At 49.4% G+C, this 16,896-nt stretch overlaps 1 protein-coding gene across 4 annotated transcripts in view; it reads right to left on the bottom strand.

The window, feature by feature from the left end:
* Window positions 1-15,277, bottom strand: part of ZNF496 (zinc finger protein 496) — a 31,507-nt gene extending 16,230 nt beyond the window's left edge. For 3 of the 4 annotated variants that reach the window (XR_006697510.2, XM_015430080.3, XM_074022694.1), the window contains exons 1-6: window positions 15,197-15,277; window positions 14,839-15,054; window positions 13,364-13,477; window positions 12,588-13,014; window positions 12,083-12,266; window positions 6,511-6,587 (exon numbers count right to left, since the gene is read on the bottom strand). Coding sequence is in view for 3 of the 4 variants with exons in the window: in XM_015430080.3 (XP_015285566.3) it covers window positions 6,511-6,587; window positions 12,083-12,266; window positions 12,588-12,977 (651 nt within the window). In the remaining variant the exon portion in view is untranslated. The remainder of the gene's footprint in view (window positions 1-6,510; window positions 6,588-12,082; window positions 12,267-12,587; window positions 13,015-13,363; window positions 13,478-14,838; window positions 15,055-15,196) is intronic. The other variant, XM_015430146.3, reaches the window with a different exon arrangement.
* Window positions 15,278-16,896: the final 1,619 nt, after the last annotated feature.

Raw genomic sequence — 16,896 nt, 5'->3', positions numbered from 1 at the left:
ATCATTAGACCATGCAGAAGCTTCTCACATGACTGGGAACGAGTGGTATCTTTTCACTTCCTACATTTTGTTGATTTTTCACATGAGAAGGGATGGGGAAAATAGATAAACATGTCTATTTACGATTAAATCTTCAGAGGAGATTTTTCTAATGCCTCCCACTAGGCACAATGAAAACCCTGGCCATTGCGCATAAACGAGCACAGGAGACTCTGAAAGGTGGAGAGAGGGTGGCAGAATAGTCAGGGACCTTGGAAGAACATGTGCTAAGTTCACTGGTTTTTCTTTCCACCACGTATTTCCCTGACTTGAAGCCAAAGGAGCCAGCCACCAATAAATACCCATGGGCATAGACCAAAAAAAAACTCCAACAAAAGCCTGCTCTCTCAGTCACAGGACCCGGAAAGGGGCAGCCGAGACAAACAGATAATAACTGCTCTTCTCCACTTAATCCCATGTGAGAAAACCGTGGCCCCTTCTTACCAGCACCAGCGGAGAATGAGTGGGCAGCCTAGACTTCCACTCTCACCGGGTGCAATGAGGTTCCCTAACACCCCTGCTGGGGTGGTCTCACAGACGGCCAAACAGGAAGCTGGGACCTCCCCCACGGCTAGCTAAGAACAAGCCCCCTGCCCGCCCGTGGAGAACATGTAGGGAGCTGGAACTCCACTCCCACTCAGGCTTACGAGGAGCATCCCCACTTTGGTGCCCGGGAAGACCCAGGAGGAAACCTGACATTCTCTCACCAGGTAATAACAAGTGGTGGCCCACCTGCCCTTCTCTTGCTGGAGCAATGTCAAAAACAACACAGCACAACCAAACAAAACCAGCTACACCGAAGTTAAGGTCCAGAGTCTCATCACACAAAAATATGCAGGCAGAAAATCACTCACTATACCAAGAACTGGAAAGATCTGAAACAGAATGAACAAAGATAACCACCAACAGATGCCAACCCTCAGGCGACAGATATGTTAGAACTATCTGACAAAGAAGCCGTCATAAAATACTTCAGTGAACAATTATAAGCACACTCCAAACAAACGAAAAAACAGACACAGAACGTCTCAGCAAAGAAACAGAAGATACAGAAAATAATTAACTAGAAATGTGAACAGCACACACCACAATATGAGATAAGAAGCTCAGTGAATAGGCTCAGCTGAGGAGAGGACAGAAGAAAGACTCAGTCAACTTGAAGACGGAAAAATAAAGTTATTCAATCTGAACAACAGAGAGAATACAGGCTGGAAAAAAAAAATGAACAGAGTCTCAGGTACCTTTATAAATGACACAGTTTCTAACAAGAGATCTAAAACCTGTCTCCTTAGCACTTTGGAGAGGAGAAAGAGAGGGAATAAAAAAGTACTAGAAAAATCTAGCTCAAGACTTCCCAAACTTGGAAAGAGACATAAACCTAGAAATTTAAGAAGCTGAGCAAACCCGCTGGGGCACGGTGGCTCACGCCTGTAATCCCAGCACGTTGGGAGGCCGAGGCGGGCGGATCACCTGAGGTCAGAAGTTCGAAACCATCCTGGCGAACACGGTGAAACCCCGTCTCTACTAAAAACACAAAAAATTAGAGCCAGGCATGGTGGCACACGCCTGTAGTCCCAGCTACTTGGGAGGCTGAGGCAGGAGAATCACTTGAACCTGGGAGGCAGAAGTTGCAGTGAGCCGAGATTGTACCACTGCACTCCAGCCTGGGCGACAGAGCAAGACTCTGTCTCAAAAAAAAAAAAAAAAAAGTATTAAAAAAAAAAAAAAGCTGAGCAAACTCTAAACAGGTTAATCTAAAGAAATCCATGACAAGACCCAGCATAATTTAACTTCTGAAAACTGAAGGCAAAAAAAAGAAAAAAATCTTAGTCAGAGTAAAATAATACCTTCCTTATAGGGAAAAAATTTTTGAATGACAGCAGATTTCTCATCAAAAGCCATGGAGGCCAGAAGGAAATAACACAGTATTTTTCAAGTGCTGAAAGAAAACTGTCAACTGTGACTCTTTCATCTGGTGAAAACATCCTTCAGGAATGACGGGGAAATGAAGACCTACTAAGATGAGGAAAAAACAGGTAAGTCCATCACCAGCAGATCTATTTTAAGAGAACGGCTAAAGAAACACTCTAAACAAAAAGAAGGAACCTTGAAACATAAGAAGAAAGAAAACAGTAAGCCAAAATATGGGTAACAAATAGGTTTTCTTTTTCCTTTTGAGTTTTCTGAATAATGTTTGACAGTTGAAGCACAAATTACAACACTCTATGATGTGGTTCTCAATGTACGTAGAGGAAATATTTAACACACTGCATTATAATAGGGGAAGAAGGGTGAGGGTATGTAAAAGGAGGCATATTATATTTCTTTCTTTCTTTTTCTTTTTTTTTTCTGATGGGGTCTCACTCTGTCACCTGAGCTGGAGTGCAGTGATACAATCACAGCTCACTGTGCAGCCTCAACCTCCTGGGCTCGAGCAATCCTCTGCCTCAGCTTCCCAAGAAGCTGGCACTATAGGAGCGCACCACCTTTCCCAGCTAATTTTTTAGAATTATTATTTGTAGAGACAAGGTCTCGCTATGTTGTCCAGGCTGGTCTCAAAATCCTGGGCTCAAGCAATCCTCCCACCTTGACCTCTCAAAGTGCTGGGATTATAGGCGTGAGCCACGGCACCCGAACAAAGGAAGTAAGTTTCTACACTTCACTCAAACTGGTAAAATGATACTCAGTAGATAAGTTATGTATATATAATGTAATACTTAGAATAACCACTAAAAAGGCTAAACAAAAATATACATACACTCAACACCACACTAGGTAAATCGAAATGGAATTCTACATGTTCAAGTAACCCACAGAAAAATAGGAAAAAGGAAACAGAGAAACAAAAACAGAGCCAGAAAAATAGAAAGTCTTAAGCCCTAACATGTCAGCGATGACATTAAATACAAATGGTCTACACACATCAATTAAAACACAGTAAATGGCAGAGTAGATTAGAAAACATTATCCAAATATATACTGTCTAGGCCGGGTGCAGTGGCTCACACCTGTAATCCCAACACTTTGGGAGGACGAAGCAGGTGGATCACCTGAGGTCAGAAGTTCAAGACCAGCCTGGCCAACACGGTGAAACCCCGTCTCTACTAAAAACACAAAAATTAGCCGGGCCTGGTGGTAGTACTCTCAGTTACTAGGGAGGCTGAGGCAAGAGAATTGCTTGAACCCAGGAGGTGGGGGTTGCAGTGAGCTGAGATTGCGCCACTGTACTCTAGTCTGGATAACATGAGACTCCGCCTCAAACAAAATAAAACAAAACAACAAATATATACTATTTAAAAGTAACTCACTTCAAATATAATAATGTAAGCAGGTTGACTGTAAAAGGATGGAATAAATATATTATGCAATTAGTAATCAAAAGAAAGAAGAGAAGCTATATTAATATCAGATAAGAGCAGTTCCTTACAAAACTAAACACGTACTTACCAACGATTGCATACCCAGGCATTTATCCCAGAGAATGAGGACTGATGTGCACATAAAAACCTGCACACAAATATTTAGAGCAGCTTTATACAATAATGACCCCAAAACAACCTGGATGTTCCTCAACCAGTGAATGGTTAAATGAACTGCTGGACCTCCATGCCATGGAATACTACTCAGCAATGAAAAGCAATGGACTAGTAACACACGCAACAACCTGAATAAAGCGCCACAGAATTGTGTTGAATGAAAACAGCCAATCCCCAAAGGTTACATACCATACTAATCCATTTATATAACATTCTCGAAATGAAACGACATTATAGAGCTGAAAAACAGATCAGTGGTTGCCAGAGGTTGAAGAGAGGGTGAGGGTAGGAAAGAAATGAGTGTGGACATTAGGTAACAGGAGATATCCTTCTGGTGAAGCACCTGTTCTGTATCTTGAACGTATCAATGTCAATACCTTGGCTGTGACATTGTACTACATTTACAGAATACAGATTTTTACTCTATATTTTACCACTGAGCGTTTAAAAAGTTCACAGGATCTCTCTGTGTTATTTCTTACAATGGTATGTGAATCTATAATTATGTAAAAATAAGAAGGTTAATTTAAAAAGAAAAACAAAACTTCATGTGTACCATGTTCGTAGCAGCATTATTCACAACAGCCAAAATGTGGAAGCAATGCAAATGTCCATCGACAGATGAATGGATCAACAATGTGATATATACACACATGGGATTATTATTCAACCTTAAAAAGGAAGGGAATTCATGGTCGGGTGCAGTGGCTCACACCTGTAATCCCAGCACTTTGGGAGGCCGAGGTGGGTGGATCACGAGGTTAAGGGTTCGAGACCAGCCTGACTAACATGGTGAAACCCTGTCTCTACTAAGAATACAAAAATTAGCCAAGCATGGTGGTGGGTACCTGTAATCCCAGCTACTCGGGAAGCTGAGGAAGGAGAATTGCTTGAACCCGGAATGCGGAAATTGCAGTGAGCCGAGATCGAGCCACTTGCACTCCAGCCTGGGTGACAGAGCAAGACTCTGTCTCAGAAAAAAAAAAAACAAAACGGAAGGGAATTCCGACACACATTACGACATAGATGAACCTTGAGGACAGTATGCTGAGTGAAATAAACCAGTCACGAAAAGGCAAATAGTGTACAATTCCACTTATATCAGGTATTTATAGTCAAATTAGTAGGGACTGAAAGTAGAATGGAGGTTGCCAGGAACTAAGGAAAGGGTAAATGGGGAGTTATTATTTAACATATAGGGAATTTCGGTTTGGGAAGATGAAAAAGTTCTACAGATTGGGTGTACAACAATGTAAATGTACTTAACACCACTGAACTGCATACTGAAAAACAGTTAAGATGGAAAATTTTATGCTATGTGTATATTACCACAATTAAAAATAGAAATTAAAAAAACACTTATAAACAAGATCTTCACGATGGCAACCTTTAGTGCACTGGGAAGAAACTATCAGAGTAACAAAACAACACTGACTTATCGAAATCTCTGTACTGTGCTCGCTACGGCATTTACCAGGGACTGCAAGAATTGAAAGATGAAGACCAACCTCAATAGGTACCGAATGAACAGCATCCCCTTGTGCGTTATACTGGTTAAAGACGCAACTTTTAATAAGAAATACTGGTTTTACCTCCTCATGTTTGGGAATGGTCACAGTACGTAGCAAATGCTGACATGTATGTGTTGAGCATCAGGGTAAACGGGCGTGTGTCACAGCTTTGGTGGGGCAAAAGCAAGTTATGGAGATGCCCCCTAACTGGGTAACCTGGCTCACTCCTTCCCATCCCTAGCCCTCCCTTCTCCAAGTTTGAAGCCATGTCGGCTGCGCACAGTGGCTCATGCCGGTAATCCCAACACTTTGGGAGGCTGAGGCAGGAGGATCACTTGAGGTCAGGAGTTCGAGACCAGCCTGGGCAACATAGTGGACCCTGTCTCTACAAGAAAATACAAAACTTAGCTGGGTGTAGTGGCATGCACCTGTAGTCCCAGCTGCTCAGGAGACCGAGGTGGGAGGATGGCTTGAGCTCAGGAGTTTGAGGTTGCGGTGAGCTGCAACTGTGCCACAGCATTGAAACCTGAGTGACAAGGCAAGACCCTGTCTCTAAAAATAAAAATATAATAAAGTCATGGCAAATGAACTGTGCAGAAAGCAAACTGCTCAGTTTCTGACATTCTGCTGAGATACGATAATAGTGTGTCTACTGTTTTTCAGTTTTCTGTTGGGTAAGGAGCAACTAAACAAAAACAGGAGCCACACCTCCTGTTCCCACGGGAGGGGATGATGCTGTCATAACTAAATCTCATGCCAGCCAGTGGAAAGTATTAGGAGGGAAAGTGAAGGAGATACGGCCAGAAAACATGGTCAAAGGCAGCAACTGGGCTAGAGAGAGGTGAGTAAGATCACCTGCTGGACCAGCCCCCAGCCCTGACTCTGACTCCTCAGAGCACCCGAGTAAGCAAGTCTTATACAAAAACACGAACGAGAACATTCGAGGAAATTCTGGAATGACTCACCATATAGATCTGTGACAGGACTGAAATTATCTGTGCTTTCTTCCCTCCACTTCCTAACATTTCTAAAATATAACCATTGCTGCGATGATTATTAAATTGAAAAACTCTCTGTAAAATGAAAGAGCAGAGAGAGCTCCTTTTTCACAAGAGGGGAACTTAGACACGCTGAGAGGCCCATCAGTGGGGACTCATGGGCCTTTGTTTCCTGCTATCGTCTGCACAAAGCTTCCTGAAGGTGGCCTGATGACAGTCAACCCAGTGAGCGGCGGCTGGGACCATAGGGCAGGAGGAGAAATGGGGCGTCTCTTAAGCTCATGCTCTGCCTATTTTAGCTTTTCTGGGCCTGGACTGAACATCCTGTGTGGCAGTCAGAAAGCTGGCTGGGGCCCTAGGAAAGCTGCCCTGTAGCCTACAGAGGCAAACGCAGGATTATCAAGGACTCCTGTAGAAACCACTCACCGGGGGTAGCTGGAGGGTGGTCACCTGCTGTGTGTCCCGCACATTCTCTTCCTGAAGAAGGAAAGCATCTTGCAGAACTGAAAGAGATCAGAAAATGGTGTCCCAAAGGGGACCAGGGCCAGGCCTGGTGCTGATACCTTCTGAGCTTCCCATGGCTCTTCACTTCCATTTTGGTAGCAAAGAAAATCACAAGAGAGGCACCAACAGGGAGCTGTTCCACGGTGCTTTTCATAAAACCCCAGTCTCTGTTCCTACCTGTAAAATGAGGATTACAAAATGCTGTACATGAAAAGCACTCTGTAAACCACAAAGATTGCTGCGACTTTGTTTCCAGATATAACAAGGGGGGCTATAACAGAGAGTGCCTGGGTTCATGATGACACGGTCAAAAATGAACTCTTTCACCTCGGGTAGGTCCCTGGACCTCAGCATTGTTACCCAAACCATGGGAAAATAAAGGTTAAAACTCCATGGAGCTCAGCCATGTGTGGTGGTACAAGCCTGTAATCTCAGCTCCTCCTATTCTGGGGACTAAGGTGGGAGAATCACTGGAGCCCACGAGTTCCAGACCAGTATGGACAACACAGAGAGTATTTGTCTCTTAAAAAGAAAAAGAGAAAAAAAAAAAATAGAAGAAGAAAAAGAAAAAGCCATAGAGTTGAGGAATCTGTAAGAACTGTTAGGGTCTGGACGTGGTGACTCATGCCTCTAATCCTAGCTCTTTGGGAAGCCAAAGGGGGAGGACTGCTTAAGCTCGGGAGTTCAAGACCAGTCTGGGCAACACAGTAAGACCTCATCTCTACTAAAAATAAAAAAACTGGAAAGCTGAAACAGAAGGATTGCTTGAGCCTGAGAGATCGAGGCTGCAGTGAGCCACAGCTACACCACTGCATTCCAGCCTGGGCGACAGAACATGGCTCTATCTCAAATGAAAAAAAAAAAGTAAGGGCTATTGGCAATCAGAATTACTGTGGAACTCCATAAAAAAGAAGGAAAATCCTGTCATTTGTGATGACATGGATGAACTTGAAAGACATGCCATGAGCAATAAGCCAGACACAAAAAGAGAAATACTCCATGTTCTCACTTAAATGTGGACTCTAAAAAGTTGAACTCATAGAAGCAGAGAGTAGAATGCTGGTTACCAGAGGCTAGGGAATGGGGGACTGGGGAGACACTGGTCAAAAGGTACAAAATTTCAGTGACATGAAAGGAGTAAGCTCAGGAGTCCTATTGCATAACATGGTGACTATAGGCAGTAACAATGTACTGGGTGCTTGAAAATTGCAAAGAGGGTAGATCTGAAGTATTTTCACCCCACGCAGAAAAAGGAGAGGTGTATGAGGTAATGCATTATATTAATTAGCTTGACTTTTTTTTAAGAGACTGGTCTCACTATGTTGCCCAGGCTGGAACAGAACTCCTGAGCTCAAGGGATCCTCCCACCTCAGCCTCCTGAGTAGCTGGGACTACAGGTGTGCCACCATGCCCAGCTAATCAGCTTGATTTAATCATTCACAGTGTGTATAGATATCAAAACCTCACACTGTTCACCGTAAATATATACAATTTTTTGTCAATTTGAAAACAGAAATTAAACAAAGAAGAAAAACTGTTACCACCGTAGGTACTCCTGAAAGAGCATTTGACACAGTGCCCTAAAGACCCTCATACAAAATGTAAAGTGTGGCTTTGGGACCATCTCACCAGCCTTATTTTGGGCTATCAGGGACTCTGCCACTCTTCTCCTGAAATTGGAAACTACCCCTTGTTGAGGCTTCTGCCATGAGCTACATTCCCTGCCAGCAGGGCAGCCATGTAAAAATGAGCTCTGTGTTTCCAACGGTACTCTTTTCTCAGATTAAGACTTGGAGAGCTGTGCTACAGTCTATTGGTTAACCCCAGGTCATATGTTAAGTCACTATCAAAGCAAACCCCAGAGGTCAGTGTCCCTGGCCTTTCAGAGCTGGGACACAAAGCCTGCAGGAAACAGCAGCTGCAAGAGTGGCTATGTGGAACAAAGGATGGGGTCAGGAGCCCACACAGATGGCAGTGCCATTCTAGGGGTCTCAGTGGAAGGCAGCCTTTTCACTGTATCTGAAGGGAAGCTCAGGCTGGATGGGTGTAGATTTGAGGAGGTGGTATTTTTGTGTGTGTATGTTCTATTTTAAGTTTCTATCTTCATCTTTATTTAACTTACTTTTACCTCCCAGTTTTATTAAGGTATAATTGACAAAAATTGTATGTATGAAAACTGTACAATATGATAACTATACATTGTGAAATGATTAAGCTAATTAACAAATCTACACCTCATACATTTTTGTGATGAGAACATTTCTTTCTTAGCAATTTTCAAGTATAAGATGCATTATTTTTAATCAACATCACCATGCTGTACCATAGATCTCCAGAATTTATTCATCTTATCTAATGGAAACTTCGACTCTTTGACCAACATCTCCCAGAGGGGATGTTTTATTTTTTAGAGGTGGGTTCTCACTATGTTGCTCAGGCTGGTCTCAAACTCCTGGCCTCAAGCGATGCTTGTGCTTCAGCCCCCAGTAGCTGGAACTATAGGCGTGAGCCACTGTGCCTGGCTAGCAGGTGGTATTTTAGTTCTGCTTCCTCACACCTGCCACCTTCTGGGATATGCAGCTATCCCAGATATATATATGAATATGTAGCCCCACCCTACCTTTGGCCCCGATAAATGAATACATGGACCCTTTCGAGAATCACTTTGGAGAGCTGCAGACCCTACACAGAACCTAGGTTGTGGGGAAGATCTTCAAGATGAGGAACTATACAGCTATGACGGGTAGTGCATTCCAATGATAAATTGTCCTAATAGTTAAGGTTTTCCTGACTGCTAACTCTTGTCACACCTACTTTGCCTATTGATAATTGCTCATGGAAATGGGAGAGCTGGCCCTGTTTTCCTAAACCCCATCTGTGGTTGCTGGCTTATCTCAGAACTTTATCAAGAAGCAACTGCACAGGCTGCTGTAGTTCCTGAAACTCTTCCCCTCCTCCTGCGTGCCTTCCCAGACCCCACTACAAGGCCTCTCACAGCCCCCCACTTCCTGCATAACCCAAGCTACTTGCACGTGCATTATGTGGGTGACTGGCTGCTTCCCTTATGCCTGTTGTTACGGGCTAAGTTATGCTCCTCTCAAATTCCTATGTTGAAGCCCTAATCCTTAGGTACCCCAGAAGGCGACTGTATTTGGAGACAGGGTCTTTAAAGAGGTCATTAAGATAAAATCAGGTCATACGGGTGGGCCCTAATCCAATAGGACTGGTGTACTTACAAGAAGAGGAGATAAAGCACAGACACACACAAAGGAAAGACCATGTAAGAGACCCAGAGAGAGAAGGTGTCTGTTACACTCGCTCTGCAAACTTCTCTTAGTGTAAACATCTTCCTCTTCCTCTCCCTGAAAGAAAACTGCCCGTCACCAAGAGTCCTGGCACAAAGCTTGTTGTCAGCTTTCAGGGCCAGATATTCATAGGTTTTTACGGGTCCCAAGGAGAGCCAGTGGCATAAGAGACTTCCCCTCCCAGCTCCTTTTTTTTTGTTTTGTTTTCTTTTTGTTTTGAGACGGAGTTTCACTGTTTTTACCCAGGCTGGAATGCAATGGCGTAATCTCAGCTCACTGCAATCTCCGCCTCCTAGGTTCAAGTGATTCTCCTGCCTCAGTCTCCCGAAAAGCTGGAATTACAGGCACCCACCACCACACACAGCTAATTTTGTATTTTTAGTAGAGATGGGGTTTCACCATCTTGGCCAGGCTGGTCTCAAACTCTTGACCTCAGGTGATCCGCCCGCCTCAGCCTCCCAAAGTGTTGGGATTACAGGCGTGAGCCACTGCGCTCAGCCCCTAGCTCCTTCTAAATGCCTATCTGCAAACTTCTCTTAGTGTTAACATTAGGCACGTCTAGAGCCAAGGAGAGAGGCTTCAGAAGAACCCAAGGCTGCTAATACTTTGACTTCAGACTTCCAGCCTCCTAAACTGTGAGAGAATATATTTCTGTTACATAAGCCATCCACTCTGTGGTACTTTGTTATGGCAGCAAACAACACACCAGCCTCCTGAACTGTGAGAGAATACATTTCTGTTACATAAGCCACCCACTCTGGTACTTTGTTATGGCAGCAAACGACACACCAATCTTGACTTACGAGCAAGAAAAGGCTGAAGAGTTTGTATGATTTGTACAGGAGTCACTATAGTTTTTCCACACAGAGATATTTAATAGGCATTTTGGTTTTATTACTGAAAAGCTTATCATAAGGCCAACACAACTTCTGCAAATCGTAAGAACGCCCCCTGGCCCCCCAGACACTTTCTTTCCATTGTACCTATACAGCACTGTGGCAAGTCCACCCAGAGTCCTAAGAAAGCCCCCCTGGCCCCCTAGACACTCTCTTTCCACTGTACCTACAGAGCACTGTGGAAAGTCCACCCAGAGGAACCCACGTGCCAGACTTCCTTCAACCCAAGAGTACTGGTTTCCCATGATATGTACTTAAAAGTTTTGGGCGGCCAGGCGCGGTGGCTCACGCCTGTAATCCCAGCACTTTGGGAGGCCGAGGCAGGCAGATCACCTGAGGTCAGGAGTTCGAGACCAGCCTGGCCAACATGGCGAAACCCCGTCTCTACTAAAAATATAAAAATCAGCCAGGCGTGGTGGCAAGCGCCTATAACCCAGCTAATTGGGAGGCTAAGGCGAGAGAACTGCTTGAACCTGGAAGGTGGTGGTTGCAGTGAGCCGAGATTGCGCCACTGCACTCCAGCCTGGGTGACAGAGCGAGACTCCGTCTCAAAAAAAAAAAAAAAAAAAAAAAAAAAGTTTTGGGCATCTCTGGCTTTGTGCTCAGCCTTTTATAGGTTGTATCTCATTTAACCATCCAAAAACCCCAAAAAAGGTAATTGCTATCTCCGTTGGACAGAGGAAGAAACTGAGGCTTTCGGAGTTTAGAAGCATGCCTCATGTCATACCCAGAAGATTCAAATCTAAGTTTATCTGATGACAAAACTACTTTTCTGTAGCAACCATGTACTTCATACACATACTCAAACCATGTCTAGCTGATGTTCTGGTCCCACACACTAGATACCATCCTCTGTTCTCCAAAGTATTTTTATATGTCTTTGCAGAATCACAATGCTCCTGTAAATAGGAATTGTTTAGCCAAAGAAACAGAGGTTCCAAGAGACAAGAGATGGCCATGCTCCATTCATGCAGCAGGCCCTAGCTGTCATCAAACTGACAAATCCTGCAAAGATGCATCCTCAAAGAGATGAGAGGGTACCACCTCAGTGACACCCACTTACAGAAGAGTTAGCTCTGAGAGGATCTAGAACCATGAAGAGAACAAACATCCTGATGAGATTCTCATTTAATTGCTCCAGGAAGGGACTCAGACCCTGATAACAGCTCACAGCCCCTCAGGGAACAGGAGAAAACTGCTGATGCAAAAGCCATCACCTTAAAAACCACCCCAGTGTATAGTGTGTGGTGTGCGCTCCCCCAGATCACCCCTGCTACTCCCCGGGCTGCATACCTGGATCCCCGCTGAGCTGGCTTGGTGCTCTGCTTGGGAGCCCCAGGCACTGTGCCAGGGCTATGGGCTGGGCATCCTGGCTCTTTGCAAGGTCGCTGTGGGGCTCTACCGGCAGCTGCTCCTGCTCCTGGTCCAGAGGGCTGTCCCCATCATCAATCACCACAGGGTCTTCACAGTGCTTGAGCTGCAATCCCAGAGAAAGCTTTTCAGAGCTAGGCAAAGAGGTCCCATCTCTCCCTGGGCCTGGTGACCATCCACTCCACAGCTGCCCACCAAAGGCTCCACTTAGGCCTTGGACTGGGCCGTAAAGGGGCATGACACCATCATGCCCAAATTAGAGGCTTCAGGGAGTAAAACTGGCTTTCTCAGGAAACTCTAGTCTGGTCCTAACCAAAGTACACGGCTCTCAGTGGAATTCCTCATTCCCCGGCCAGTGCATGCATGGCCCAGTCAAAATGTCTAAGCACCAGATCTCTACCCGTCCAGCCCCACCCCTTCTACTCACCCACTGCCAGGGTCTCCCGGGCTCCCGTTCCAGTGCCTCCACCGCGGCCACAGCCTGCTCTCCGCTCTCAGGCTCCTGCGCCCGCACCCAGCTCTGGATCTCCCGGGGCAGGATGGCCAGGAACTGCTCTAGCACCAGCAGCTCCAGAATCTGCTCCTTGGTGTGCCTCTCAGGCCGCAGCCAGCCCCGGCACAGGTCCCAGAGGCGTTGCAGGGCCTCCCGGGGGCCCGCCGCCTCCTGGTAGCGGAAACGGCGGAAGAGGCGCCGAGAGGACTCGGGACTGGGAAGCTCCCCTTGGGGGCTAGGGTTCTCTCCAGGTGGGCTCCTCATTTTCCTGGGCTCCTCACTTTCCTTCGGAGCCAAGACTCGGGGGCACAGGGCTGTGGGCATGATGGGATTTGATGGGGGTCAGCAGCAGAAGACGACCCTATTTCCAAACAGAAATCACTGGCTTCAGTGTTCTGGTCTCCTGTGGTCATTTCTGGGGGACAGTGACAAGGAAACTGTCAATGCCCTCAGAGACCAGCCCTTTGGAGAAGCCCTGGGAAAGGTAGGGAGTGTCGGTGTGGCTGGTCTTTACACACAGAATGAAACAGACAAAAAGATACCCTCCCCCCATCAGTACCATTACGTGTGGACTCCCGTAAGCGGGTGACTGGATGAACAAGGCAGGAAATCTGGGAGAAAGTGGTGGCATTTCAACGTGACACTGGTGTTTTGAGCATCCCAGGAAACCAACAGCGCCACATGCAGATGTAATCAAGACTCTCTGGTACCTTAAGCGGCTGGGTCCTCCGGGAGACCCGAGATGGGCAGGCCAAGCAGGCCACTATATTGAAGCTCCGCAGCCGAAGTCACTGTTCTTGTTCTCAAGACCTTTACAAATAGAGCTGGAAAGACAAAGACAGACATGCATCGGATGAGCCTTCCAGCACATCCAGGAATGGAAAATCCATCCTGCTGGTGGCAGAGGGCTGATGGTGCTCAGTGCTGGATGGACAACCCAGCCAGAATCAGCTTTGCCCAACAGAGTCTGCAACGGGAGGCAGGGAAAATACCCAGACACAGGGAACATCACATGAGACAGCCACATGCAGTCCACGGGGGACAAATAACACTGCATTTAGAAATATCAGTGGTTTCCTATGAACCTTCTGCCAACACTTGCCTGACGTTCAACCTCGCCTCCACCCTCTTGTCTATCCTTGACCTCTTCAAACCACATTCAAGGCAACGGCACACCCGCGAAAGCCGTTCCTCGGCCAGGACAGGAGAGTGGGTCCGTCACGGCACAGCTCAGCCCTCAAAGAACCCCTGGACACTGCAGCTGCCACACCCTCAAGGTGGGCCTCAGGGGTCCCTCCACCTCCCCGCTGGTGTGCAGACAACTAGCCGACACATACAGGGTGGCAAAAGAGACCAGCAACCAGTATACCTGGCTGGTGTTCATGACTCCCACCCTAGAACACTGACCCGTGAAAGGGCACATGGGGACACTCACGGTGCCCTTCTCTGCCATCAGGCCTCTGTGATCCTTAGGACCGGCAGTGCCTGCCACTCCTCCATCTGCAGGAGGTTGTCCAGCGTGGCCGCGCCTTATCCTCCAACAGCTCACAAGGGGGACTCGGGCCTCACTCCCATTTCACAGGAAGACAAGTGATGCCAGAAAAGCTACGAAACAACTCAGTGGTTCCAGAAACACCCACTGCTCTGAATCTCCTTGCTTTCCAAAGTAACAACACATACAGAAACGCATATGGGGGCCGTGGAGGCGTCGGGCTGGACGCATTACAGGGCTCCCCACCACCGGATTCCCTTCCAGGGCGGCTCCGGCATCTGGAGCCCGGGGTGGGCCCCGCCCGCCCTGCTCGGCGGCCCCCTGCGGCGCCCATCACACACCTGCAGCGCCCAGGACTACTCAGGTCCGCCCCCCCGGAGCACCGGCGCCCACCCGGGCTGCCACTCGGATCGTCTCCAACCAGACGGCCCCGTCCGTCTTTGTCACGGCGGCACCTGGCGCGTCGGAGGCTCGGAGGAGACGCCTGATGAATGAACTAACGTGAGTGAGGCGGAGGAGGGCCCCGCAGGGGCGGAGCGAGCTCCCAGCCGTTCGCGGAGGAGGGACCGAGCCGGATCGGCAGAAGGGGAAGGAGAAGGTCGCTGCGGGCCAGGGAAGGGGGAGCGCGCCCTCCGCGCCCTCGGTCTCCCTCACACGCGCGTCTCCCGTCTCGCCGGCTCCGGGGCTCCTCACCTCACAGCCCGGAGCTCCCTCCCGGCGTCCGGCCGAAAGCCCTCCTGTGGCGGCGGAAGTCCAGGGCAGCCGTCCTCATCCTCCCGGCCCGCCCGGCCGGGCGTACTCGCTGAGGCGGCGTCTCCGCAGGCGCCCGGCTCCTTTCCCGGCCCGTCCAGACCGCGTCTCCCGATCATCCGGAACGCCACGGCTCGGCTCGGGGGCAAATGGAGGCGCCTGAAAAACAATGGTGTTGCTTTCTCCCCCGCCCGCACCTTCCTGAGCGCTGGGCTCTGGGCCGGGAGGCGGCGCCGCGGAGGCCGGGCGCGGGCCGAGGAGGGCGGGGCGGGGCCGGCCGCGGGAGCCGGGGTGCACTCACCGCCGCGACTCGTCCCTGTTGGCGGGCGGCGCAGGCCTGGCCACTGCCGGAGCCCGCCGGACGCCGAGGAAAGGAAAGGCCGGAGCCCTCCGGCTCCCTCCCCTGGGACACTTCCTGCTCCGCTCTAGGACCGGGGAGGTCTCCGCATCTCAGTGGTTCGCTCCCCCGCCCCCCGGCCGAGGTGTGCGCTGGGGGTGACATCCGACACCCCCGGCCCGCCCAGCTCCGCGCGCGCCTGGGCCTGGCCGCCGGGCCGGGGGCTTTGTGGGTCAGCCACGTCGCCGCGCCCGGTCCTCCCCGCGGGCCCGCCGGTCCGGAAAGTCAGCCCGGGGCTCTTTTCTCCGCTGTTCTCCTTCTCCGGCGCCCCCAGGACACGCGGGCCGGTGGACGCCCGGAACGGCCGACCGGGAGGCGCGGCTGGGATGGAAGCTGGAATTGGGGGTGCGGGATGGAGCGGAGGGAGGAGGCCCCGCGCGCCGTCGGCCGCCTCATTTCAGACGCCCCCTGCGAGCCCCCGCCAGCCGAATTCCGGGCCGCCCAGCCCCTCCCGTCGCTGCGGGACGCCAAAGGTAGCGCTCGCACCCGCGCCTTCCGGGCCTGGCGCCCACGTGCGGAGTCCCCGCGTTAGGAAAGGCCGCGCAGCCGGAGGCCACTCCGAGCCTCGGGACGACCCTGAGGGATGCGCAGGGGGTCTGCCGTGAGTCCTGGCCCTGAGTGGGGGTCACGGGGCTCGCAGAAGTGAACACGGTTACCGCTGTGCGCAGTGGCGGAGGGAGAGGATGAGGGACTCTGACCCAAGGTCATGTGGCAGTGAGGGGCAAGCAGGAATGAGGGCCTCCGGACCCCACCCTGAGACAGGGCTGCTGGCTGCTACACTGTGCTGAATATAGCCCAAATTCTGACATGGGTCGTCCCCGGGGAGTGGTCATTTTTCAGGCTCCAGAGCTTGAGAGAAAGTGTGAACCCGGTCCCTGGGCAGGCCTGATTCCCATGGCCCCTTCTCCATCTGCTCTGCACCGAAATTGGATTCTCCCACGCAGAAGGGGAGAAGGTTCTCCATCTTCCAGAGGGTAGCTACTGCCCGTTGCTCCGATTTCCTTAGGATCCCCTTTCAAGGGCAAGCAGAAGGAAATCGGTTTCCCCAGAGAAAGTGGCCCGGCTGAGTAAGTGGGGACAAGGTGGTTGGACTGAGGCACAGGATCCTTTAGCTCTGTTACTCTTCTAATCCCGTGGCCCTGGGCACCACCACTTCCTCCTCTGAACTGCTGGAATAATCACTTCTGAGTAGCAGAGTTACTGGGAGCCGCTGTTTGTCAATGTTCACATTCTGACTTTAGCAGGAGATGGACCAAGCGAAGGAGTGAAGCCCTTGTTTGTGAACAGTGATTGTTTCCCAGATGACAGCCAGATGCCCGGCAGGGCCACACAGATTTTAGCTGGAGCCTACAGGTGCAAGGAGGAGCCACCCCCTTTGACTTAACTGGACTGACATTTACAGGACTCATGTACAGCCTGCTCTCAGGAACACCAGCCAGGAACTGTGACATGGAGGAGAGGAAGTGGGAAGGCTGGTAGGGCTTAGGTGCTTTGGCAAACATCCTAGTCTGTGGGGTTCCAGAGCCCTGGTGCCACAGCTCCCAACCCTGTGACTGGCCCAGGAACTGGCTGTTGAGTGGGCATCTGTGTTCATAGCTCTGCCC

The sequence above is a fragment of the Macaca fascicularis genome, chromosome 1 (genome assembly GCF_037993035.2).
Source record: "Macaca fascicularis isolate 582-1 chromosome 1, T2T-MFA8v1.1".
Taxonomy (NCBI): Eukaryota; Metazoa; Chordata; class Mammalia; order Primates; family Cercopithecidae; genus Macaca; species Macaca fascicularis.
The sequence above is the reverse complement of the archived record's forward strand: the minus strand, read 5'-3'. Positions and strand labels throughout refer to the sequence as shown.